The 25467-nt window shown below is 36.7% G+C and overlaps 4 protein-coding genes across 5 annotated transcripts; 1 reads left to right on the forward strand and 3 right to left on the reverse strand.

Annotated features, from left to right (window-relative positions):
• Positions 1-2481: 2481 nt before the first annotated feature.
• Positions 2482-3448, reverse strand: LOC111810408 (tRNA-methyltransferase non-catalytic subunit trm6MTase subunit). The gene has a single exon (XM_023697115.2). It carries the CDS (start codon positions 3269-3271, stop codon positions 2585-2587), a length of 687 nt encoding a protein of 228 aa, XP_023552883.1. The 5' UTR covers positions 3272-3448; the 3' UTR covers positions 2482-2584.
• A 3167-nt stretch (positions 3449-6615) lies between these two features.
• On the reverse strand, positions 6616-10820 carry LOC111810336 (Tetratricopeptide repeat (TPR)-like superfamily protein). 2 transcript variants are annotated; one of them, XM_087117526.1, is made up of 3 exons: positions 10597-10820; positions 8818-10387; positions 6616-7394 (listed from the first exon to the last, which is right to left on the reverse strand). In XM_087117526.1, exons 1-2 carry the CDS (start codon positions 10658-10660, stop codon positions 8982-8984), a joined length of 1470 nt encoding a protein of 489 aa, XP_086973652.1. In that variant the 5' UTR covers positions 10661-10820; the 3' UTR covers positions 6616-7394; positions 8818-8981. The 2 variants fall into 2 exon arrangements, with proteins under 2 accessions (XP_086973652.1, XP_023552814.2); XM_023697046.2 differs by having other exon boundaries at positions 8818-10820.
• Positions 10821-11109: 289 nt separating this feature from the next.
• On the reverse strand, positions 11110-15341 carry LOC111810337 (GTP-binding protein Era-like protein). Its single transcript, XM_023697049.2, has 9 exons — positions 14815-15341; positions 14596-14741; positions 14376-14516; positions 14179-14292; positions 13938-14063; positions 12897-12995; positions 12703-12804; positions 11567-11647; positions 11110-11429 (listed from the first exon to the last, which is right to left on the reverse strand). Exons 1-9 carry the CDS (start codon positions 15206-15208, stop codon positions 11343-11345), a joined length of 1290 nt encoding a protein of 429 aa, XP_023552817.1. The 5' UTR covers positions 15209-15341; the 3' UTR covers positions 11110-11342.
• A 6850-nt stretch (positions 15342-22191) lies between these two features.
• Positions 22192-24507, forward strand: LOC111810714 (mitogen-activated protein kinase 7). Its single transcript, XM_087117613.1, has 3 exons — positions 22192-22555; positions 22758-23184; positions 23542-24507. The coding sequence occupies exons 2-3, from the start codon at positions 22762-22764 to the stop codon at positions 24217-24219; spliced, it is 1101 nt and encodes a 366-aa protein (XP_086973739.1). The 5' UTR covers positions 22192-22555; positions 22758-22761; the 3' UTR covers positions 24220-24507.
• Positions 24508-25467: the final 960 nt, after the last annotated feature.

Genomic DNA, 25467 nt, shown 5'->3' on the forward strand with positions numbered 1-25467 from the left:
TTCGTTTTTATGCCATAACTTATTGCTAATTTTAAATTACAAATCTATCTCTAATTTTTTTTAATTGTTGACTCGATCGAGTATTAACTTTAATTTCATTCAACGAATTTTGCTAATCAATTGATAGGTATTTAGGTATTTGGGAACTCGTACTGTCGAGCTTAACCTAGATTAGCTTGATAGGATAGTGCATTAAGGTGACCTTTGGTGCCATCTGAGTATGGAAACAGGTTAAGGGCCTTTTGAAAAGGGTCGCAGAGCCGTAAACTCGTTTGAGATGGACGAGGGATGATATGAACCAAGAGACATCAATTATACAGTATACTTCAATGAAAATGTAAAGAAAATATTGTTGAAATTATCAAAAGATATTTCAATTCATGCCACGTTAAAGAAGAATGAAGTTTCATGTTATAAATTTTGGTGGATTACAATTTAGAGTTATTTATTAAATTAGGGTTATTAAGTATGAATGTTACAACTCTCGGAATGTCTTTAATAGTTTCATTTTGAGACTATATAAAGTCATGTATGTTGTATTTGTAAGTAGACTTGAAAAATATAGTAAAAGAAGCATCTGTGCTTTTCTTTAGCCAATGACTAAGTTTTTTTGCAATTGTATAGAGTTTAGGTTGCATGTAAAATCATTCAAGCTCGACATGATCAATCTTGTTTGTGGAGTGATTCGAATCTCAATCAAGTGTTTTTGCCTTGAGATATTTGATCAACAAGAATCATTCAAGCTAGACATGATCGATCTTGGTTGTGGAGTGATTCGAATCTCAAACAATGTTCTTGCATTGAGATATTCGATCAACAAGGTAATCTGAATTTTACTCCCATCGCAGTGATTTCCCCATATCAAGGGACACACGTTAAAAGTTCAAATTTTCATGTCCGAATCAGTGTACTAATAATAATAATAAAAAAACACACGAACTAGGATTAATTTTGTTAAACATAATTTATTAACTAATTAATCTTATTATCATCAAAATTTGATAAAGCTATACCTAGTTATGGATAAGGACAAGGAGCATGTTATTTAGAACATTAAAGAAAAACCCTAAACCTAAAAACAATTGAAGAGGCATGATAATATTATAATGAGGAAAGAAGCCAAAAGAAGAAGAAAAAGGGCAAAAAGGTGGTGGGCTATATATTTAGGCCGACTTGTAGGGAGTGGGCGATGCATTTTTGTATTTTTTATGAGAAGCTCTACGACATTTATGATTCTCGAGAGTAAGTTATCGGCGTATTGCGCGTAACCAATTCTGGGTTTTTAAGAGGGGATAGCTTACAAACCAGACGTCTATCTGACCTGATAAGTAGCCTTGTCTCTTTGTCTAACTCTATTAACATGTCTGCTCTTATGGTTTGTCCATTAGAATCGAAGTAGATAGTCATTTCAAATGGAAAGACACACTCAAACGGTAATCATGGTGGAACTAATGATCATGTTACTATTGCATAGACCAACACAAGTTCTTTGGGCACGTTTTGTCTTCACTTGCATGCATTTCAGGAACATAGAATTGTTCTAAGTGAAACATGCTTAATCATAACGTTCTTATGATTGAACCACTGTAAGGAAGGTGCACCTTATTAGTATACGTAGTAACTTTCAATTCTTTTATGCTTTTTTCAATCATCCTATACTCAAAATCACTCTCATTTGGACGCGGTCTTAGTTTATTTATGTATCTCTCATTTACTTGAGTGTCGTACTATAGAAATGCTAAGTAAAGCATTTTTCTGGACTTCTCTTTTCTTCTTACTTTTCATCGACTTTTCGAGCATAGTATGTACGACGGAGGGTCATGGGAGTAGAAACACAACATACCATTAGAATGTAGTCTCAAAACAAATGCTTATTCCGTTCTTTCTCGAATTTGAAACATAACGGTACAAAATCAAGTAACGAAACGATATGTGAACAAGCAAAAACGTTTCAAACCCGCATATAAATTTACATTTTATAAGGGACAATATGATGAACATAAATCATTTATTGATGATTAATTGCCCTCTCCCAATACATTAAATCACTTAGCCCAACAAAAATAATTAATTTTTATGGGTTTTAGAGAGAGAATTAATGGTGAAATTTGTTTAAAGCTTTCAAATTAATGCTGATGTCATAATCATTTATGCGAAAATATAATGTTATTTTATTGCTTAATCATTAAAGTCCATTCCTATAATAAGCTCTAGCTAAGTAATTAATAATCAAACTATATGATTAAATTTCTTTAATTATATCTTTTTCTTTCACTAAAAAAAAATACCACTTAAAAAGAATTAATAGTTATAAAATTGCATATTAATTTAAACATATACTATTTTCATGATCTCGTATTAACGGTGCAGATCAATTGTCAAATGCAAGTCCACCGAGTAAAAATAGGACGAGTAACAGATAAATAGAACCCAATTTCAAAAAAAAAAAAAACGAAGGTGAAATACCAATTTTACCCTTCATGAGTGAAAAGAAATTTTACTCTGTACATTCCACAGGATCAAATAGTACAACCGAGTTTTTTCATTTTTTTTTTTTTTTTTTTTTTTTTTTTTCAGGCGGAGGTTAACCGTCGCAGCGGAGTACAATGGCGCAAGATTCTTCCCGACGAAACTTCTTCTCTTTCGCAATGAACGCTTCAATCTTCTTCTGAAAATCTTCATTACTCAAATCTTCCTGGAAGAACAAAATGTCGTGCGAATGTTCCAGATTCCGGCACTTCTCCGTCTCCGATCGCCGAAGCTTCTCACTCTGTGTCGTCACGCATTCTCGCGTAAGTTTCTCCGATAAACTCCTCAAAATCACTTTCGGATGATCTACTACTGATTCCGACTCCACGATGATCTGTTTATCCTGGTACACAATCTCCACCTCCTCTGCGATTGAAGAATCGCGTTCCGCAAGCGAATCAGGTAGGTCGCGACTTCCGGATTTTTCAATTAGGTTTTCGTAAATCCGTTCGGTTTCAGCGCTGTAGCCTGAGAATTGGCTAGGTTTTGCTACGAGTGCGACGATGATGGCGTTACAGAGGAGGAATCCGAAGAGAGGACTCGCGATGAAGCCGAGGAGTTTTCCGAAATACTCGCTGGAGATTCTGACGGCGATCGGAAGCCTAGAGAAAGTCCAGGAGAGGAAAACCAGTAGAAAGCAGAACTCGATGAAACGGAAGAACTTGGCGAAGAGTTGGAGGAGATTGCATCTCGGAACAGAGCTTGAAACCTTCTCTGCTTTGTCGAAGAAGAAGAAATCCATCGGGAAATTGAAAAATCGAAGGGAAGAAACAGAAATTGTCGCCGGATTCAAGAGATTGGGCGACTGATTTCAGAGAGAAATTTGAAGAATGTTGAAGAATGTTGAAGAAAATGAGAGAAGTGAAGCGTGGGCGTGGATAATTGGGGGATATTTATAGGGAGATGGGAGACCGAGGAAAGTAGCTCCGGGGATCGTAGACGAGATTATATTTTCTATCCCGTCTCAACCAAATTACCAATTTGCCCATCTTGCTTATTTTAATATATGATATTATATTATAATAAGTTGCATATTACAAATTAATTTTTTTTAAAATTATGTTAATATCTTATTATAGGTTTGTTTATGAAAAATAATAATTTATACCGAAAAATAGAAATTATCCATTAAATTTTTTTTGAAACAAAGGGCAAGAATGGAAATTTTTTTTTACGTTTAGATGGGGACGAGAAACACTTCTTCATTCACATCTTAGCGGTGAACGTATTTAATTAGTCGATCCGATTTACATTTAAAAAAATAGTTAAATTATAAAAGTATTTATAAATTTTATTAAATTAAATTATGAAGGTTAATTTTATAATGGAGATTATATATTTTAATGATGGGAATTATGATAGTGGTGAAAATGAGGATAATGCACATAAATAGTATAATATATTTCCACAAAAAAATAAAAAAATAATAAAATGATGTAAGTGAGAGACAGAATGAAAAAGTAATTTTTTTTTATGGAATAAATTAAATATGAAAATATTAAAAATTGAATTAAAGTAAAAAAAAAAAAAAAAAAAAAAAAAAAAAAGTGGGGTTTAAATTGGAATAGAAACAGACATGTCTGTCGTCCCAGGTCTTAATCGCCAATTATCTGGATCACGGTCAGAAAGCCGTGAATCAATGGGCTTTCTCCACGTGGATTTTCCAACCAAATTAAATATTTTCACTTTTCTTTTTTATTAACCAAAAAAATAAAAATAAAAACCAATTTGTTAGATTCTTGACCATGTCAACAACTGACCCACGAACCATTCAAACACACCCTTCCAAACCCATTGTTGTAACGTACCGTTCTAAGTCAAATACGTTCAATTTTCGAGTCGTTAGGCTCACTTTTATGAGACGTCTTTTTTGGATTCTTCCTCTCGGGTTTTCCTTCAAAGTTTGTAAGATACGTTTGTTAGAGGGAAATTTTAAAGAATGTTTATGTAATGCTCCAGATTCACCGCTAGTAGATATTGTCCTCTTTGAACTTTTATTTTCAGGCTTCTCCTCAATGCTTTAAAACGCATCTACTAGTAGTGGGGTTAAGCGGTTACAAATGGTGTCAGAGCTAGACACATAGCGGTGTACTAGTGAGATCCCGTTGGAGAGAGAACGAAGCATTCAACCTCTCCCTAGTGGACGTGTTTTAAAACTTTGAGGGAAAACTCAAAAAGGACAATATCAATTAGCGGTGGATTTGGGCCATTACAGTTTCGTTCTCCTCTCCACCCGATGTAAAATCTAACAATTTTATTGGTATGAATAGGTAAATGGAGTGTTCGATTCATTTAGGCACGTCGTTATTTTATTAAATATGAAAGGGGGAAGGTAGAAAATGGGAGTAAGATGAGAAGTAAACAAAGGGTGTAGTTATGAATGTCAGTGAATCGCAGCCGTAGATCTTGGAAGCTGTTCCCTTCATATGGAGGGTTGGATCACGTGGTGTCTATTTATTTATTTATTTATTTATTTAAATAATTTATAAGTGTGTGTGTGTGTCAGTGCCGGTGAGGAACACAGAAGAAGAAGGTGTAATGTAACGCACGCAAATGGAGATGATTTCCTCAGTCTTTGCCTTAACCCACACGCTATATTCATAATCTTCCCATTTTTTTTTTTACAATATGTAACGGGTCAAAACGGACAATACGTAACAAGTCATTTTTAAGTAGGCAGATCAAAATTTGGAATCCGTATTTAACATCATAATGTCCCGACATTCATCTACATCTCTCGTAACATGACCATGTTACGTATTTCTCAGTTCTTAAAGTAGAGACACTGTCCTACCAACCAACACGGGTCAATAGTAATTTTGATTATTTTACTCTCATTTAAATGTAATTTTGGTTCGTTCATGTAAATTTTTTTTTACTCGGGTGTCGCGTAAATTTTTTTAAATGGGAGCGTTTAAAATTATATAAAAAATTGAAATTAAATTCAACCACTATTTTACATTATTGAAAAGATAGTTTATTAAATTAAAAATTTGAAATGGAAATATAGAGGTTACCCAACCGATCCTGTCCTTCAACCCTAGTCACAGCCCTGTCGTAGGTTCATTCCTTAATTAATTATATATTTTATTTCATTATTTTTCAATATTTAATTCAATTCTGTACTACCCATTACTTTATAAGTTGTTCCCCATTATTCAGTATTAAAATTTTTTTAAAATTATTTAATTTAATAAATATAAAATTATATTTTATGTCTAATGATTTATAACAGTAGTGTTCGTAGTAGATTAAATTAGGTTGTTAGACTTAATCTAATTGTTAGAGCCGTAAATTTTTTAACCCAAATAACCATTTTCATTTGGTTGGTTTGAATTGTTTGAATCATTTATTTAAATTTTTATTTTTATAAAAGTAAAATATTAGTTTTGTAAACATTTACGAACATTTTATTAAATTTTGTAACCATGTATTTTAAAATTTTAGTTTTCAAACAATTAAAAATTATTTTAAAGGGTTTTAAGAAAATAATATATATATATATATATATATATATATATATATATAAAAGTGTATTATATTTGGGTAAATTTGATTTAACTTAAATAAAATCTTATCCATAAAATTTTATTTATTTGAACTTAAATCAAATTAAATCAAATTTTCAAGCTATTTAATTTTTTAAATCTGAAATTCATAAATTTTAAATTTTTTTTTTTGTCCACTATTTATCTGAATAAAAAAATATAAAATTGTGAATAAAATAGATCCGCCCTATGTTTGTAGTGCTGCGTTTGTTAGTGTACACGAAAGCCACACCGAAATTTGATGCACCATATCCTCATTAAACGCCACGTGTTCCTTCTCTCTCTACAGAGGAGAGAGAGTAGGTTTAATTAGGGTTTAGAAGGCTGTGTCATGAGTAGTCTGAGATAGAAGTTTCTGACGCACCACCACCGCCGATGGTCACTAAAGGGACCCACTCAAGTAATATCATCTAGCCGTACACGTGTCAACATTCCTCTTGTTCTTGTATGTTGAGCAAATTATTGAAATGTTTTTTAATGCAATTATATTGGGTGCATGGGGAAGATGTAAATTCTGACATTTTTTTGGTCAAAGGAATTCATCTGAATTTGTACTCCCTTACAAGAAACCTACCTTCTATTAATTTCATACATTTATTATGTATATTCAAAAAAAAATATAGAATTTTGATCACAAAAATTCAAATTTATTCCACTTTCATCCTTAATTTCATCACATCATTGTAGACTTTGTTCGGTTGTCGTTTGACCAATTGATTCGGATATCAATCGCTCGTATCTGCTCCCGCAACCACACGGGTTTGCTCTAAACCAAGCCCCCATGTCCGCTCCCATAACCACATGGGCTTGCTCTAAATGGAATGACTCTCTTAGTTCCATTGCGCTCTACACCGAGTCCCTATGTTCGCTCTTCTCTGCCCGCAACCCAAGAAGCTGGCTTTGGCAACACAATATTAGAGTCGTCCCCTTCATTCTATGTTGACTCTGACCCTGGACTGACTTTTCGGGAAGCTTGTTCCCATTGCACTCACGGTCTAACGGTGGTGAGAATTCTCCCGTTCCCTGGTCAAAGACTTGGTTGGATGCAGGATCTACTCCACAAGGGGCGGTACAGTTGTAGATGACATCATCACGACCTCTCTTTTTGTACCGCTAGAGATGCTTAATGTCACTTCGCCAACTGGCGTTACCTGCGCTTTCGTCTCTCTCAATATGGTCAGCACTGAGTCCTTAATTTCATACATTTAGTTCTTCTAAAGTACAATACTACATATGCAAAATCTACTCTTCAATGAAGGGCCAAGTCCCGAAAACTTATTATGGTTAAACCTCCTGTCTGTTGGTCGAGCTGCTTCGCTGAAAAATGTGCCCGTTAAAGTATAATGTTTATTGGGTGATGCTAAAAGTAAAGCATGCAGACTAATGTCGAAAGTAGACAATTTAGACAATGCACCATGACACTCAAAACCACGAAGATTAAACGGGTAATATAACCAAAGAATAAAAATGCAGAATTGAAATAAAAGCTTGAAAGTGAAGAGATGCTTTAATGTTAATCACCAGGTTAAAAATGCAGAATTGAAATAAAAGCTTGAAAGTGAAGAGATGCTTTAATGTTAATCACCATTGGAAAGAAAGAAAGAAAAAAGTGCAAAAAAAGAAGTGATGGGTCATTGTTGTTCATAACTTTTAGTCATTTTTAGGTATAAAAATCATCTTCAACTTCTGTTTCTATTTCCTAATGTTGATGACATTAACCTAATTTTAAACTGGCATTGATTCCTTATCCACTCAACCTTCATCTATATATACATATACATACACACACACACACACATATATATATCTCTGTGTTTTCAACCATTACCTAAACTTTCATTATCTTTGAGAATGAAAGAGAGAAGTTAGTTAATGGTGGAAACTTGAGAAGAAGGAATGTTCTTCAAGAGAAGGTGCTTTGATTCCCAAGTGGGAAGTCTTCACTTTTATGTAAAGCTTTGGGAGATACTTCAATCAACCAACACCCATTCTTCTTTTCTCTTATCCAACTCGGAAATATCCTTTTTGTTTGATCTTTAAAAAGTGTACCATTTTCCCCGGGATTTTTATTAGGATTTGGAGAAGAATGGGTTCAAGGGATAACTTGTAACGACCTACTATTCGATGCGTGACAGATCGTCACGTAGACTCAAGGGTAAAAAGGGCAATAAAGTTTTTCAAATTGTATAATGGCGGAGTCAAATCAAAACAGTTTGCAAAAATATACAAAAGCAACATTTGATGTAATATTAAAATGACAAGGAAGACGATTTGATCTAAAGGGCACCCCGACACCGTGCTCTCTTATCATCGAGAGTAGTCTACACTCCATCTAAAACAAATAGAAAAACATGAGATAAATATAAAAATACCTAGCAAGCCTACCTGTAGGCTCTTGTTGGACTTAATCCTTCTAATGATTTCTTAAGCTATGTGCTCATATACCGACTCTAAAGTTAGCAAATGTCATGACTTATCGTTTATGCTAGCTTATAAGGTTCCTAGGTACTTAAACCCTATACACTCCTAGTCCAAGGGGTATAGTTAAACCTCTCGTACCATAATGTAGGGTTAGGTTGTAATCACATGAGTCAACTTGTCTTACAGCAGTCTCGCAGGTAAGTCTCGTGTGTATGAGGTAATACGCAAACCAGCACTCACCCGCATGCAAAAATAGTTTATTAATTGATCTTTCACAAGGATAACAAAAAGGAAATTCAATTTGAAAAGGTTTACATACCTGAAGAACAGAGCACAACAAAATTTGTATATCTTCAGCCACAGGACATGTTGGTTGCAGGCTTGATCAACAACGAGTGGCATTAAACCTGATGATTCAACCCACAATCAGGCGTTTCTTCTTTTTCTGCATTAAAAACTCAGCCAATTCTCTCATCTGCTGCATTAGAAGCAAGAAGAACTGACCAAGCTATTCCCAGCTTCCTTACTCAGTCCCTTTTCCCACATGATTCTCCTCAATTCACCGACCGAATCCCACTTTCCTATCGACGCATAAAAATTCGATGCCAACACGAAATTCCCAGCCTTGTTCGGATCCAATCGAAGCAGTCTTTTAGCAGCAAACTCACCCCTGGAAACATCTTGGTTGTGACTACAAGCATTAAGCAATGCTGCCCATAGTTTTGATGTAATCTTAACGCCACACATCTCCATATCATGGAACACACTCCATACTTCTTCAATCTTACCAGCTCGGCCTAATATATCTATGAAGCAGGCATAGTGTTCAGGAGCTAGATATGAACTATACCTCTCCTTTGCCAAATAGAAACATTCTTGTCCCTGTTCCACCAGCCCCGAATGACCACAGGCAGATAAGACAGAAAGGAATGTCACTGAATTTGGCAACACTCCAGTTCTTCCATCTAGCATCATCTTGAACAATTCGAAAGCTTTTAGCCCATCTCCATGACTTCCATATGCTTGTATCATGCTGCTCCATGATACTACATCTCTATGACGCATTTCATCGAACACTATTCGAGCATTCGAAATTTTCCCACATTTTGCATACATATCAAGCAAAGTATTGCACAATTGGGTATTGGATGTCATACCATGACGGACCAAAGCACAGTGTATTTGCTTCCCTATCCATAGATCAGAATTCTCAGAGCAAGCAGCCAGGGCGCTTGTTAATGCAATTGCATTAGGTCTCATCTTGCTCATCAATGAAAAGGCTTCTTCATATTGTTTATTCACAACACACCCAGAAATTAAAGAATTAAGCATGATATCATCCTTTATACAATCTAAACTAGTGTAAACTTTCATGGCTTCACTGATACAGCCAACACTAGAGTAGAAATCAACCAAGGCAGTACCCAAAACAAGCATATCTCTATCCATAACAACAACCATCCCATGAACTTGCTTACCCAGCTGAAAATCTTTCAAAGTCGCACAAGCCTTGAGCACCGAACACAAAGTAAACTCACTACATTCCACTTTTTCTCTCTTCATTTCTTCAAACACATTTAGTGCTTTCCCAGCAAGACCTTCTCTCAAAAAGCTGGATAGCAACGCATTCCACGCAACCACATCTTTCAATTCCATTTCCTCAAAGACCTGAACAGAGTGATCAAGAAGCCCACATTTGGAGTACATGTCTAAAATGGCAGTTTTAGTTACAATCCCGGAATATGTACCTGTTTTGATGATTAGCCCATGAACTTGTTGGCCATAATCGGAGGTGGGTAATGCCGAGCAGGCAGCCAAGGCAGCGGTGAGAGTGTGGGCGGTGAGAGGAGAGCAGGAACGGTGCATTTGACGGAAGAGAGACCAGGCGTCTGAGTGGCGATGACCACGCACATACGAGGTGAGAAGGGAAGTAAGTGAGGGAATATCTCTTCGAGGCAATTCATCGAACAGTTGGTGGGCAAGAGAGCAAAAGGATTCGGAACAACAGGGATTAAAGGAGGTAGTGGCCGAATTCAAAGCAGAAAGAGAAGGAATCGAAATGGGCAAACAGAAACGTGAAAATGGGTTAGTAACGTACAGAGATTTAGCGATTGGTGAACGCATTGCTTGGACATTTGTGAAGAATTCGCCTTCAGAGACATTGCGGTCCGAGCATGTTTCTTTTGGAGCAGAGCCCAACTAAGCTGCACCCACTAATTCAAATCGAATCCTCCACATATATATATATATATGTGTATGTGTATGTGTATGTATGCATATACATATGTAGATATACATATATAGACATATACATATATATGTATATATTTATTTATATTTCTATTACAAATTATAATAAACAATGTATTAGGCATTAAAAAAGATTATTCTGAAGAACTATTTTTTTAAAAAAATAAATATACAGGAAAAAAATTATCCGTAGAGAACTCGATCCCTGCACATTCTCCATGAAGATTTTCCACGAAGATTCTCCCCTTGATTCCTTGAAAAATAAATGAGAAATGTTACAAAAATAAGAGATGAAAAGGGGGGCAACGTTCGGGCGGGGTTGGGGCTTCCCTATACCCACCGGTAGACATCTCTAATCATATTGACTAGACTAACAAGTAATAATATATTGCATACCGTCCATACAATAAACAAATTTCTCACATTCTACCATCTCACACTGATCTTCACGGTCCGAAATGCTAATCGAACTACTAGACGAGTTTTGCAAATGACATCCAAAGATCATCACATTCAATTGATGGGATAGGAAGAAAATCTACAAACTACAGAGTTACCCAATTGATATCACCAAACAAATGAATGCATCTAACATTACAATGCTTGAATTCGTCCTTCATAGCCATAGTTCTTCAGCAGCCCTTCATCTTGCCGCCAATTTTCTTTCACTTTAACCTCAATCTGTTCAAGCATGATTTTGTTAGCACTTACATTCATTCTCCGACAGTATAAACAACACTCAATGCATTCAAGTACACTAGCCCGTAATGGCGACAAAGCTATTGCATAAACACGCAGCTCATAAAAAGAATCAATACCTCAATATAGACCTTCTTTTGCAAGAAATCTTCTATATCGAGACGAGCAGCTGTTGCAAGAAGTTTCAGAGCCTTTCCTTCCTGTAAACAATCAGATTGCAGTGTTAGGCATCGAGCGCTTGCACGTTATTAAACATACCTTTAGATCTTCTAAGATTTTTTTTGAGGTCTTTCAGATATCTGGATAATTTAGACTCGTTTGATAACCATTTGGTTTTTTTTAAAATTAAGCTTATAAACATTACTTGCACTATATACGTGAGATCCTACATCGGTTGGAGAGAGAAATAAAGCATTCCTTATAGCAAACACATTTAAGCCCGAAAATCAAAGCCCAAATAGGACAATATCTGCTAGCGGTGGGCTTGAGCGGTTACAAATGGTATCAGAGCTAGACAACGGGTGGTGTGCCAGCGAGGACGCTAGCCCTCAAGGGGAGTGGATTGTGAGATCGCACATTGGTTGTAGAGGGGAATGAAGCATTCCTTATAAGGGTGTGGAAACCTCTCCCTAGCAAACACGTTTAAGCCCAAAAGTCAAGGTCTAAAGAGGATAATATCTGCTAGCGGTGGACTTGGGCTGTTACTATATAAGTTTCTTTGTTATCCACTTTCTACTACTGATCACAAAAACCAGCCAAGCGAAGCCAAGTTTTGAAAATAAAAATATATATAGTTTGTGAAAAACATGTTCTTTTGACAAGGAATTCAAACATTTCTTTAAGAATAGATGAAAATCATGGTAAATAAATTCAGAGGAAACAAACATAAATTTCAAAAACTAAAAATGTTATCAAACGGGCCTTAGTTAACCAAAGCCTCGGATGCTTTAGAACCAGAAACCATTGATAATTTTGTCCCCTTCAACCAGGTCGCATGAACATTATTGAAACAAGAACAAGATGGGATTCAAAAACTGGAAACATACAATCCCATGCTAATACTACAAAATTTAACTACATGACAGCCCTCTGATATTCTGCCATTAAGTAGATTAGAGTACGATCCGTCGTACTCTCAACGGCGAGGAAATAGTTATATACACGGCCAATATAATCTGATATGACTTTTAAGAGTAGTGCTAAGAATGGCTAAGTTATATACACTAAATGACTGATAAAATTGTTATCTACTTACCTTCCCGATGAGAATGACTTTCTGAGAATTTTTCTCAACAACAATTTCCGCTTGAATAAAATCTTTAGCACCAGGTCTACTCTTGTAGCTCACTACATTCACCTGGAAAGAACAAAATTCTAGCATTTATAAATACTTTCTAGACTCCTGATGAATTGATAATGAAAGAGAAGGGGAAAAAAAGAGTTATGCACCTGACATGCATAAGGAACTTCATTGCGATATTGCATGAATATCTTTTCTCTGACAATTTCAGAAACAAAAAATCTTTCTGGATGCTCACTTACTATGTCCTGAAAATTCATGAGGAAAAAGGTAAAGGTTATAGGTCTTAAAGAGGATGACGAAGAAGTTTAGAACCATAATTTTCTCTAATTTTTACTTTCGAACTAAGACATCTGAGACAGACTAAGTTTCAAGCTTGTCTGCTCTATATCATTTAAGTAATAAGCTCGATTTGCTATCAGACAATTACAAACAAGTCTAGAATCTTTCACCCGATATCCGGAGGTGTTGGAACAAGCTGCTGTGAAATGCAGTGACCCGTTTGTTAGGAACTACGAACCTCCACAATGGTATGATATTGTCCACTTTGAGTATAAGCTCTCATGGGTTTGCTTTTGGTTTCCCCAAAAGGCCTCATACCAATGGAGATGTATTCCTTACTTATAAACCCATGATCATCCCCTTAATTAGCTGATGAGGGACTCCCTACCAACAATCCTCAACACCGTTAGCCTATAAGTCTATACTATGACGAAGCAGCTCTTGCTCACCTGACACATGATTCCCAGTAAAAGTGGAACCTCCGGAATTGCCAAATCTCTCTTGATCGAATGAGATGAAAGTAACAACCATGTTCCAGAATCAACTTGACTAACTGCTAAGAGACTTATACTAACTTTTTAACAAGGTTGTATCAAGTTCTTTAAACAAATTTAAATGCTTTTTGATATGATGATGGTACACTAGTATCAAAGCTACCTTCAAATTCTTCTGACTGCAATTTAGTCAAAATATGACGAACGTGCGCATAGCTTAGTAGTTAAGACACTAATATCATCTCTCGAGGTAGAACCTTTAAATGAAGATATCGGCCTGATTAATGAATTCTATCATCACTATGAACGCAACAACTAAAGAGCTGAATGCACAACCTCGCATCAAAAGAAATCAATGACAATAGATATGAAAAGAGATAAGCATGGCTATGGCTTCCTTCGCTATTTACCTACCTTTGGATAATAAGCTGGCCCAACAGGAAGTTTGGATAGTATCCATTCCTTCACGTCTTCAATCCCATGGCCATACTTGGCGCTCACAGGTATAACCTCATCAACATTAGTAAATTTCTCATACCACTACAAAGACAAGAGGTTCCTTTGAGATAAATCAAAATTTCAAACGAATAAAGAACAGCATGAGTCTACTAGAACACACCTACAAAAACATCAAGCAATGGGTTCTGATTCTGACCTCGAGTTTCTTAGCGATTTCGCCCGGTTTGATCAAATCCTTTTTGTTTAATACCAGCAAGGTGGGTGGCATTTCTTTAAGGTTCCCTATACCTTCTTCCAAAACCTCATCAATCTACAAACTCCAAATAGAAAGGGCTAAGAATATGAAAAGAAGCCAATATGTTCAAAAGCAATTATGAACTCCAGAAATCATACTTTTTGAGGCGCTTTACATGCATCAACAACAACCAAAACACAGTCTGCATTAATGGCAGCGCTACGCACATTCTTCATCATCATTGAATCCAATTTGTGCATTTTCTTCTCAATGACACCAGGTGTATCATAAAGTATCACCTGCCATTAAGGGATTAACTGGAAGTTCTTCAAAATCACTGTTGGCTGTGAATCTAAACCATAACGAAAACTATCAAACCTGATACTCTGGCCCAGAACATATACCCAGAATCCGGTGCCTCGTCGTTTGAGGCTTATCCGTAACAATGGACAACTTCTGTCCTATCAATTGGTTTACAAGAGTACTCTTCCCAACATTCGGCTTCCCTAACAGAGCCGCGAATCCTGCAATTTCAACCATAAACACTCACAATTCGATATCTCTTTCTCTCCATAAGAACAGGGAAAGTATACAAACCGCTTCTATGGTTAGGGTCGCTGACATATCCAAGTTCCTCAATCTCGTAATCATCAAGCAAAGTCAAGTTCCGATCCGGCTTCTCATTCAGAGACAAGAACGACAACTCATCGTCGGAGTACAAAGAGCTCGTCCCTTCACCGTCTGTTTCCTCTTCTTCGTTGAATCCATTCTCACTAATGGTAACGGATTGATTCTTCAACACAGACCTCCGCGTCCTGTGGCTTGAATTTCTGGCTCGGACTTGGAATCGGGAGTGGTTTTGTCGGGAAAGTAGAGGCAATGGGGTTTGCTTCTCCGGCGGGGAAATGAAGATAGTGTTGGAGTAGAAGAAATTATGAGCGTGGATTTTACTCCGGGAAAGAGTTGCCGGTGCCTGTAACGCCAGCTCCATCGTCGGAGCTCCAGCGACGAAGCGATTTGAGACTGTTACTTACAGACGTTGTTGATAGCTCGCTTGTTCGAAATTTGGAATCAAGAGAGTGGAGTAGATAAACCATCGATACGGCGCCGTTTCGGGAAGCAACACCCGTCCCATTGCGTAATTATACGCATTTAATAATATTATGAAAAATATTGTTTAGATTTTTTTAAAAAATTATTTAGAGATCAAATTTGTTCATGTTCAAACGGCTCGAGAATCCGATGAACCTGAATTACCTAACCCAAACTACAAGGGTTAGCTCGGGTTTGATTTTTTTCGATCGAGCTGAGTTGAAATTTTAGAAAATAAAAAATTCGAGTCCGTTTGCGAGTTTGACATTGTTTTAGTCGGGTCAACCCAATCAACCCAAAAATAGGTTATAATCCAACCTTACTCTACTGTAATTTTTAAATTATTATGAATATAAAAAATTTCGACCTTATGAATATTTGATATTTGAATTTTATGATATTTTATTCATTAATTTTTTAGGTTCAGTCCAATTATTCTAAATTTTTTCCAGTCTAATAATATTATTAAATAATAAACCCAACCCAATTCAGTTATAATATTTTTTGGTTGGATTAGCTGGAGTTATTTATTTAAATTTTTATTTTTTATAAAAGTAAAATGGTAGTTCGTAAAATATCTATTTATTTATTTTTAAACATTTAATTAAAATTTGCAACTGAAAAATTATATTCTATATAATTAAAAGTTATTTTTAAGAGGGGTCGAAGAATAAATAATAAAAATATTATGATATTAAATAAAAATAAAATAAATATGTATATATATAATTGCATCATAAGCAACCCAATCTAATTTTCAAGACATCCATGAACCAAACAAATTAAATTATAACAAACAATTTATGAATAAAATCATAAATGTCCAACTATCTAAATTGATGTTCGAGTAAATCGAACCAACAATGAAATAAATAGGAATATAAATGTTCACTAATTTGAACTATTAGGCTCACAAGAACGCCTAATAAACAACCTGTATTTAGCTATACAAGCGTCTTACATACGAGCTCTAAGTATGTGTCACAATATAATTAAGGAAAACTAGTAGAGAGTCGGGTATAGTGCCAAATCGAAATTATATATTCTAATATAAATCTCGAGCACGAGACATTAAATTAACTATGCTCGAACCTACCATCGTATTATTAGAAAGTTTGGCGAACAACAAAAAAGAATAGTTTAGGTGATGGCTGAAAATTCAAATACAATGGACGATGCCTCCAACACACCATGAATTTAGGCGGACCCGAAAGTGACAATTCAAAGGAATTGAATAAACATAAACCAAACCAATTGGTTAATTGTTGCTGGGCCACATTCAAATGTATGTTCGGTTACATCTAATATAGTTGTAATAACGGTTTTGCTTTATTACGTATCGTCGTCAGCCTCACGATTTTTATATAATAATGTGTGTTTCGGGTACTTAGTACTAGGAATATTGGCTAAAGGTGGTTTTATTATTGATAATGTATAAGGACGCAGATCCACAGCTAGCAGATATTGTCCTCTTTGGGTTTTCCCTTTTGGGCTTCCGCTCAAGGCTTTAAAACCGGTCTGCTAGGGGAAGATTTCCACACCCTGGTTTGTTCTCCTCCCCAACCAATGTGGGACATCACAATAAAAAGTGATGTCAATAATGGGATTCAAACCCATGCCCTTTCGAACCAATACCTAAAACTAGCACCTTAGATCATCCCACATTGATTGGAGGAAGGAAATAGTGCCAGCGAGGACGCTAGGCCTTGAAGGAGGGTGGATTGTGATATCTAACATTGGTTGGGGAGGGTGCAAACCTTCCCTATCAGACGTGTTTTAAAGCCTTGAGGGGAAGTCCGAAAGAGAAAGCCCAAAGAGGACAATATGTCTGCTAGCGATGGATCTGGGCCGTTACATTTATGAAATATGTTCCAAATATATTTGTATCATATATTTACGAAATATGTTTCAAATATATTTGTAGGAGATCTTTACTAAATATGTTCCAAATATATCTGCATCAAATATCTTTCAAATATATATATCTATCTGTATCAGATATCTTTCAAATATATGTATTAGATCTTTACAAAATATCTTCTAAATATATCTCTACCAGATCTAATAGATCTAGGCATTAGACTTCATATCCCAACACGACGTAGATGCATAGTTTGTGAGAACAGCTCGTTGAGAGATTTGGAATGATTAGTATGAGGTGCTATAGCGACCAGCAAGTGGCGGTAGAGAGAGCAGAGTGTCACGGTCATACTCGTCCCGGGCATGTTGCCCATGGCCGCATGCCCATGACAAGCCAACCCTTGTCATGTCTTTTCATTTTAGTGTTTTTCCTTTTGTAATTGTAGGGCGTATGACGCGTCAAAAATATCATGTCTAGGCCTGCCAAACTTAAAATGGCTGACAGTGTAGTAGAGGGGATATGACTAGTTGTCAACTTCTCCCTACCCAAGGTTATATATGATAAGTGGTTGTTATCTTTCTCTTGCTTGCTTATATAACGTCTCTTTCTAAAATCTCTCTCTCTCCTCGTTTTCTAAAACTTTCTTTTAAAACCGAGGCTAGAGGCTCGATCGTACGTCGCTTGGCCGTAGGCGACGCAAGAACAAATTGGCTTAAGCTCACTTGTTGCTGGGAAGTGAGTGCCGCACAATCGCTAATCCGCTGCCTTCGAAAGCGCGATTGTGTCACAGGCGTGGAGGTGGCAAAGGCAAGAGGGGAGGGCCTCAATAATAAGGCGAAACACAAGATTTTGAATGCCATGGCGCTTGCGGTGTAAGCAAAGGCAGCCGAATCTGATTCCACCCCCCAATAAAACCCATCCCTCTCTGCCTAATTCCCAACTCTTTCTTTTCTTTTCCCCTTTTCCTTCCTTTCAATGTGCCCAACCACACCAAAATAATCCAACCGACAGTATATGAATGGATCCAGACTACGTCCGAATGATAGCAATCTTGATAATAGATTGACTAAGAAACATTTGAGAGAATCGAAAGTCATTATCTATACCAACACAGTACACCTTATTTTTCAGTGGCACAATCATTGGAACTTCTTTAGAGCAATTTTATGTTGGGTAATCTACCAGAGGATAAAACATATGAGAAGAACTCATGTGTAGTATGTGGGGACCATCTTCAACTAATGTTAGTTGGGATAGTCTTCACTCTCAGAAGTGATACATGATGTAATCATGTTGCGAGGGTTAATGTAACAACCCAAGCCTACTGCCAGCAGATATTGTCTACTTTGACCTGAGTATACTAGAGAGAGGTTTCCACACTCTTATAAGAAATGTTTCGTTCACATCTCTTGGTCGGATGTTACAATCCACCTCCTTTCTAACACACCACTCGACGTCCGGCTCTAATACCATTTGTAATAGCCCAAACCCACTGCTAATAAATATTGTTCGCTTTCTTCCATTACGTATCGACATTAACCTCACGGTTTCTATAATCTTATAATGAATTTGTTCCCCTCTTCAACTGATGTGAGATCTCACAGTCCACTTCCTTAGGACCAGCGTCCTCACCGACATACCATCAGATGTCTAACTCTGATACCACTTGTAACAATCTAAGTCCATCGCTAGTAGATATCAACTTCACGGATTTAAAACGCGCCTACTAGAAAAAAGTTCCCGCACCTTTATAAAGAATGTTTTATACAGTTGAGAGATAAGAAAACGTCAGGTGACAAATTGTAAGCTTTTATTTTAATTAGAAAGAAATTAAAATCCATGGAGGAAAAAGAATGAGTTATGCACTTTACAAATATGAAGCGTGTAAAATGCAGTGGGAGCGGTAAAGTCCAACCAGAAAGCGACACGTCAGGAATGAAATATTTGTTTGCTTACCGAAATTGATGATGACGTGTAAGGTAGTGGGGTTTTAAACTTTGTGGTCAAAAAGGAATATGATGAAACGCTAGCATTATAGCATAATGGGTACCTAAAAATACACTTTATTTATTTATTTTTTTATTTTTATTTTTATTTTTATTTTCATTTTTCATCATTTACAAGAATGGAATATTTGAATTATTCCTTTCCACTTTCTTTTTACCAAAAAAAAAAAAAAAAAAAAAAAAAAGTAAAAAAGTTGCATTATTAAGTTGTTGACTTTTATAAATAATAATGTTCGTGGGTTGAGTTAACTTGACTCGAGTTGGAACATTTTTCGGGACTAACTCAATTGTTCGAATATTTATTAAATAATGAACCCAACAACAAAATTTAGGTTGTTCTGAGTTATTTATTTTAAAATTTTTGTTTTTAATTAAAAATCAATTTAATCTATAAAATTTTCATAACCCAACTCAGACGGTACGGATTAAATTGGGTTGGGTTGGATTGATCTGGTTGACTGGGTCATCAAGTTTCTTGAACACTCTTTTTGATCAAGGCTAGATTAATTCGAACCCTTGTCAGTTATAATAAATAATTATGGTCACGGCTTCAAGGAGCCTTGAACTTGTACAGTGTTCAAGTCAATGGCTCTTGCCTACAAATACGTTGGAACCATTTACTCAGACGTGTCATAGGTAATAAAAAAAAAAAGGAGGAAAAGGTCATAAAAAGGTCGTTTTCCTCAACCATTAGAGGAAATTGTTTTGGACTTGTTGATGAACAGTAACGTGGATGTGTACCGAAACAATTCTAGAATTTATCCCGACATAAAACGAACGAACTCATGTTAAGTACCAAAAAGAAAAGGAAAAATAAATAAAAAAGAAAAGTGGGTGTGGATAAGAAAAAGAACAAAAAGGCCAATAATGGCTTCCTTTGAAGATACGGAAGGTTTTTCTTTTACTATTTGAATCAATCAATGAAACATTGCTTCCAAAGGTACAATTAAAATCACTATCTTTTGCGGCCTTCCCGCCCCAATTATCACTAACCTTAAGTAAATCTTTGGCAACTTCAGCCGCCCCCCATCAAAGTCGAGATGTTGGTTCGTTCTCGAGACGAGAAATCAGTAGCCCTCTATTTCGACTTCTTGGGTCTCTTCATATTTCTGAATCGAGGTTAACGAGTGCATGTGGTAACTGGAGGTCATATTACAGCTAAACCCAACCTTAATTCAAGACCCACCGACTAAAAAACAGCTCAAACCCACTGTGGCTAGATATTGACCACTTGGGTCCGTTACGTATAGCCGTCAGCCTTATAAGTTTAAACCGCGTTTATTGGGTGGCACAACATTCAGTGTCTAGCTCTTTTGTACATTTTGTAACAGCTCAAGCCCACCGTCAGCTTATATTGTTCATTTTCGTAATTAAACTTGGAAACGGGTAATTAAACTTGATAACTTTAGCCACCCCCCATCAAAGTCGAGATGTTGGTTCGTTCTCGAGACGAGAAATCAGTAGCCCTCTATTTCGACTTTTTGGGTCTCTTCATATTTCTGAACCGAGGTTAACTAGTGCATGCGGTAACTGGAGGTCATATTACAGCTAAACCCAACCTTAATTCAAGACCCACCGACTAAAAAACAGTTCAAACCCACTGTTACTAGATATTGACCACTCGGGTCCGTTACGTATAGTCGTCAGCCTTATAGGTTTAAACCGCGTTTATTCGGTGGCACACCACTCAGTGTCTAGCTATTTTGTACATTTTGTAACATATCAAGCCCACAGTCAGCTTATATTGTCCATTTTCGTAATTAAACTTGGAAATGGGTAATTAAACTTGACAATTTCAGCCGCCCCCCATCAAAGTCGAGATGTTGGTTCGTTCTCTAGACGGGAAATCAATAGCCCTCTAGTTCGACGTCTTGGGTCTTCATATTCCTGAACCGAGGTTAACGATTGCATGCGGTAACTGGAGGTCATATTACAACTAAGGCCAACCTTAATTCAAGACCCACCAACTAAAAGACAGTTCAAACTCACTGTTACTAGATATTGACCACTTTGGTCCGTTACGTATAGTCGTCAGCCTTATAAGTTTAAACCGCGTTTATTGGGTGGCACAACATTCAGTGTCTAGCTCTTTTATACATTTTGTAACAGCTCAAGTCCATCGTCAGCTTATATTGTCCATTTTGGTAATTAAACTTGGAAACGGGTAATTAAACTTGATAACTTTAGCCACCCCCATCAAAGTCGAGATGTTGGTTCGTTCTCGAGACAAGAAATCAGTAGCCCTCTATTTCGACTTCTTGGGTCTTCATATTTCTAAACCGAGGTTAACAATTGCATGCAGTAACTGGAGGTCATATCACAACTAAACCCAACCTTAATTCAAGACCCACCGACTAAAAAACAACTCAAACCCACTGTTACTAGATATTGACCACTTGGGTCCGTTACGTATAGCCGTCAGCCTTATAAGTTTAAACCGCGTTTATTGGGTGGCACAACATTCAGTGTCTAGCTCTTTTGTACATTTTGTAACGGCTCAAGTCCATCGTCAGCTTATATTGTCCATTTTGGTAATTAAACTTGGAAACGGGTAATTAAACTTGGCAACTTCAGCCGCCCCCATCAAAGTCGAGATGTTGGTTCATTCTCTAGACGGGAAATTAGTAGCCCTCTATTTCGACGTCTTGGGTCTTCATATTCCTGAACCGAGGTTAACGATTGCATGCGGTAACTGGAGGTCATATTACAACTAAGGCCAACCTTAATTCAAAACCCACTGCTACTAGATATTGTCCACCTTGATCCGTTACGAGTTTTAAAACACATCTACTAGAGAGAGGTCTTCCATTGAGGATCAAGGTTCGGGCTGACACACCACTCAGTGTTTAGCTCTTTTGTACATTTTATAATAGCTCAAGCCCACGGTCGGTTTATATTGTCCATTTTGGTAATTAAACATGGAAACGGGTAAATAAACAAAACTTTCCTTTTTTTTTCAATTACTTGCAGGAGTCGGACTGCGGTGCGCGGGAGTTGGGTGTATAAAGCCCACGTGGGCGGACGAAGCCTTCAATCTTCGTCTTCCATTTTTTTCCTTTTCCGTCTCTCTCTCGTGTTCTTCAAGTTCATTGCATTCCTCTGTTTCTCAAACTTATATAATTTCATGGCGATCCTTCTCTTCTCCCACTAACTTTAATCTTCCTTTCGCTTTCTTTCCCCTTTTCTTCTGGTTCGAACGATTTCCCCCTTCGTTGTTGGATCCAAAACCCCAAGTTTCCGTTACCAATTTTTCCGACGAAATCCCACTCGACGATCGACATTTGGATGATCGGTGGATGAACATCAAAATCTGCAGGAAATCGGGAACGGATCATTGTTAGACTTTTCCTGTCTGAACCTCGAAGAGTTGCGGCGACAAGTAAGGATCAATTCTAAAACCCCCTTTTACAATTTTGTGTGTGTTCTTCTGTTAATTATTCCTCCGATTCATGACTACTCAGAGTAATCACGATCGTTGGGGTTTTCTCTTTTTCGTGACGATTTTTGAAAAGCCCCTTTTCGTTTTTGAGTCATTCGTGTTTTTCTGATGTACTGAATTAGCGATTGATTTGAATTTGAAGGAACATGGCTACGTTCGTGGAGCCACCGAACGGAATCAGGTCATTGGGGAAGCATTATTACACAATGTGGCAAACTCTGTTTGAAATTGATATTAAGTATGTCCCAATCAAGCCGATTGGGCGAGGAGCTTATGGTGTGGTGTGTTCTTCGATCAACCGAGAGACCAATGAAAAAGTGGCGATCAAGAAGATTCATAATGTGTTTGAGAATCGCACGGACGCCATGAGAACGCTGAGGGAGCTTAAGCTTCTGAGACATATTAGGCACGACAACGTTATTGCTTTGAAGGATGTAATGATGCCGATCCATAGAAAAAACTTTAAGGATGTGTATTTGGTTTATGAGCTCATGGATACGGATCTTCATCAGATTATCAAGTCTTCTCAGCCCCTTTCCAATGATCATTGCAAGTATTTTATCTATCAGGTATGGATTCTCCTTTGATATTCGTTTTTGTTTATCTCTCTGAAGTTTCACTTGAAAATTTATATGGGTTATCTTCAATCATTCATTGTACTATGTGTTTCAAAGATATGGTGTTTATATACTTTTAGAGGCAAAGATAATCAGCTGATGTTGCTTGATCTAACCAAGATGGTAGATCATTTGTTTGATATAGATTTATAAGATTTGGTGTAGCTGCATTTCAGTTCGTTTGTGTCGATATCGATTGATATAGCTGTTTTTTAAGAGAGTTGCAATGGAAACTTGTATACATGTCCAATTCAATGCCTTCCTAAGCTCTTAAGGTCTGATTATGACATTTGTTCTCATTTATTACAGTTGCTTTGCGGGTTGCAATATCTTCATTCAGCGAACATTCTTCACCGGGATTTGAAGCCCGGGAACCTCCTCGTCAATGCTAACTGTGATCTGAAGATATGCGATTTTGGGTTGGCACGAACTAGCATGGGTCATGACCAGTTCATGACTGAGTATGTTGTCACTCGCTGGTATCGCGCACCAGAGCTTCTTCTCTGCTGTGACAACTATGGGACTTCTATTGATGTATGGTCGGTGGGCTGCATCTTTGCTGAGATTCTGGGTCGGCAGCCTATCTTCCCGGGGACGGAGTGCTTCAACCAACTCAACTTAATCATGAACATTCTCGGTTCTCCGAAGGAAGCTGATATCAAGTTCATCGACAATGCAAAAGCCAGAAAGTATATCAAGGGGATGCCGTTTTCAAGAGGAATAAACCTTTCACATCTATATCCAAACGCCGAACCTTTAGCTCTAGACTTATTACAAAAGATGCTTGTGTTTGATCCAACTAAGAGAATTACAGTTGACGAAGCACTTCAACATCCATACATGTCGGGGCTATACGACCCAAAATTCAATCCTCCAGCCAATGTTCCCTTCACTCTCGACATCGAAGATTCACTCGAGGAGAACAAAATCAGGGAAATGATGTTGAACGAGATGCTCTATTACCATCCCGAAGCAGCATATTCTTGAGGTACGTATAATTCTATTCGAAAACACGCTTCGTAACATGATCCGATTGATTCTCATACTTTTTGGGATGTTGGAATCTGATGTTACGAGTTCATCAGCGTAGTTTCGACAGCTCTGATTAGAAATCTTAGCGTATCGACACGATTGTGGCCGTATTTTCAACCTGTAAATACAAGTATGAAGAAGTTATGGATCCAGAAAAGGTATGAACTATTTTTGTACCAGTGATGAATGTGATATGTATGAGAAGAAGCTTTTGTTTTGAGTTCAAATATATGTAGTTTTGCATTTTGTGTAGGAAACCGTTAGATCCTCGATAACTCATCGCATAGCCTTAGATTGGATCAAAAACACTCTTTGGGCTTCCAATCGATAAGCCCATGGGCCAGCCCATGAGCTTTCCTAATTCAATTGGGCCTGGTGTTCGTGGGTTTAGACCTTTATAAGCCCATCTAATTATAATTACCCAAACAACTCTAATTAAATAATAATCCAACCCAATCATAATCTATAGTAAATATATGTATAGTAAATATATGTATAGATAATTATATGGTAGTAAACATGTAAATTTGGTTGGTTCAGCTCGATCTAATCTATTTTTAGAACCCACGAGCTAGCACAAGCTATAAAATCTTCATTTATTTGAATCAAACCATACGGGTTGGCCTGGTGGGTCGATTGAAGTTTCTTTCAAGTAATCGAATTTGTTCGATGATTCCTAAATATTACAAAATTTGGATCATATAAATTCTTATTCCATTGTCATGTGTGAATGAGGTGGGTTAGGGAGACAAGGATCCAACAAAGTCAAAAGAAATACAAAACGTGAATCTAAAGAATTTTAGGAAATCTTATGATTTTGAAACAATTCAATGAATGTAACCATAAACTTTTCAAAATTTATACCATATTTTTTAAATATTTGTTTTAATATCAATGTATGAGTATATATTGATATTAGAATCATTCAAATTTGAATATTAATTACCATTATCCACAACCTAATGGGTAATTAATATTCAAATTAAAAAAGAAAAAAAAAAGGGTTTTCATTTTAGTCAAATCTAATGGCCACCAAACCCGTGGGGGTCTATGCACGATATGAGTTCGGCATACTCTGTTTGAAGTTTCGATAGTCACTTTATAGCCTTTTAAACCATTATTGAAGTAAGTGATCTTACAGTCAAAATATAATATATTTTTATTAGATTAAATTAAAAAACGCCATCCAATCAACTTCGGCAG

The sequence above is a fragment of the Cucurbita pepo genome, chromosome 14, assembly GCF_057944985.1.
Source record: "Cucurbita pepo subsp. pepo isolate OVF chromosome 14, ASM5794498v1, whole genome shotgun sequence".
NCBI classification, from domain to species: Eukaryota; Viridiplantae; Streptophyta; class Magnoliopsida; order Cucurbitales; family Cucurbitaceae; genus Cucurbita; species Cucurbita pepo.

Coding starts and splice junctions, on each gene's coding strand:
- LOC111810714 (XM_087117613.1), top strand. CDS start 22,762: ATGGCTACGTTCGTGGAGCCACCGAACGGAATCAGGTCATTGGGGAAG. Junction 23,185..23,541: donor GCAAGTATTTTATCTATCAG/GTATGGATTCTC, acceptor CATTTATTACAG/TTGCTTTGCGGGTTGCAATA.
- LOC111810336 (XM_023697046.2), bottom strand. CDS start 10,622: ATGCGTTCACCAATCGCTAAATCTCTGTACGTTACTAACCCATTTTCA.
- LOC111810408 (XM_023697115.2), bottom strand. CDS start 3,271: ATGGATTTCTTCTTCTTCGACAAAGCAGAGAAGGTTTCAAGCTCTGTT.
- LOC111810337 (XM_023697049.2), bottom strand. CDS start 15,208: ATGGAGCTGGCGTTACAGGCACCGGCAACTCTTTCCCGGAGTAAAATC. Junction 14,293..14,375: donor CATGTAAAGCGCCTCAAAAA/GTATGATTTCTG, acceptor TGGAGTTTGTAG/ATTGATGAGGTTTTGGAAGA. Junction 14,064..14,178: donor AAATCGCTAAGAAACTCGAG/GTCAGAATCAGA, acceptor TTGTCTTTGTAG/TGGTATGAGAAATTTACTAA.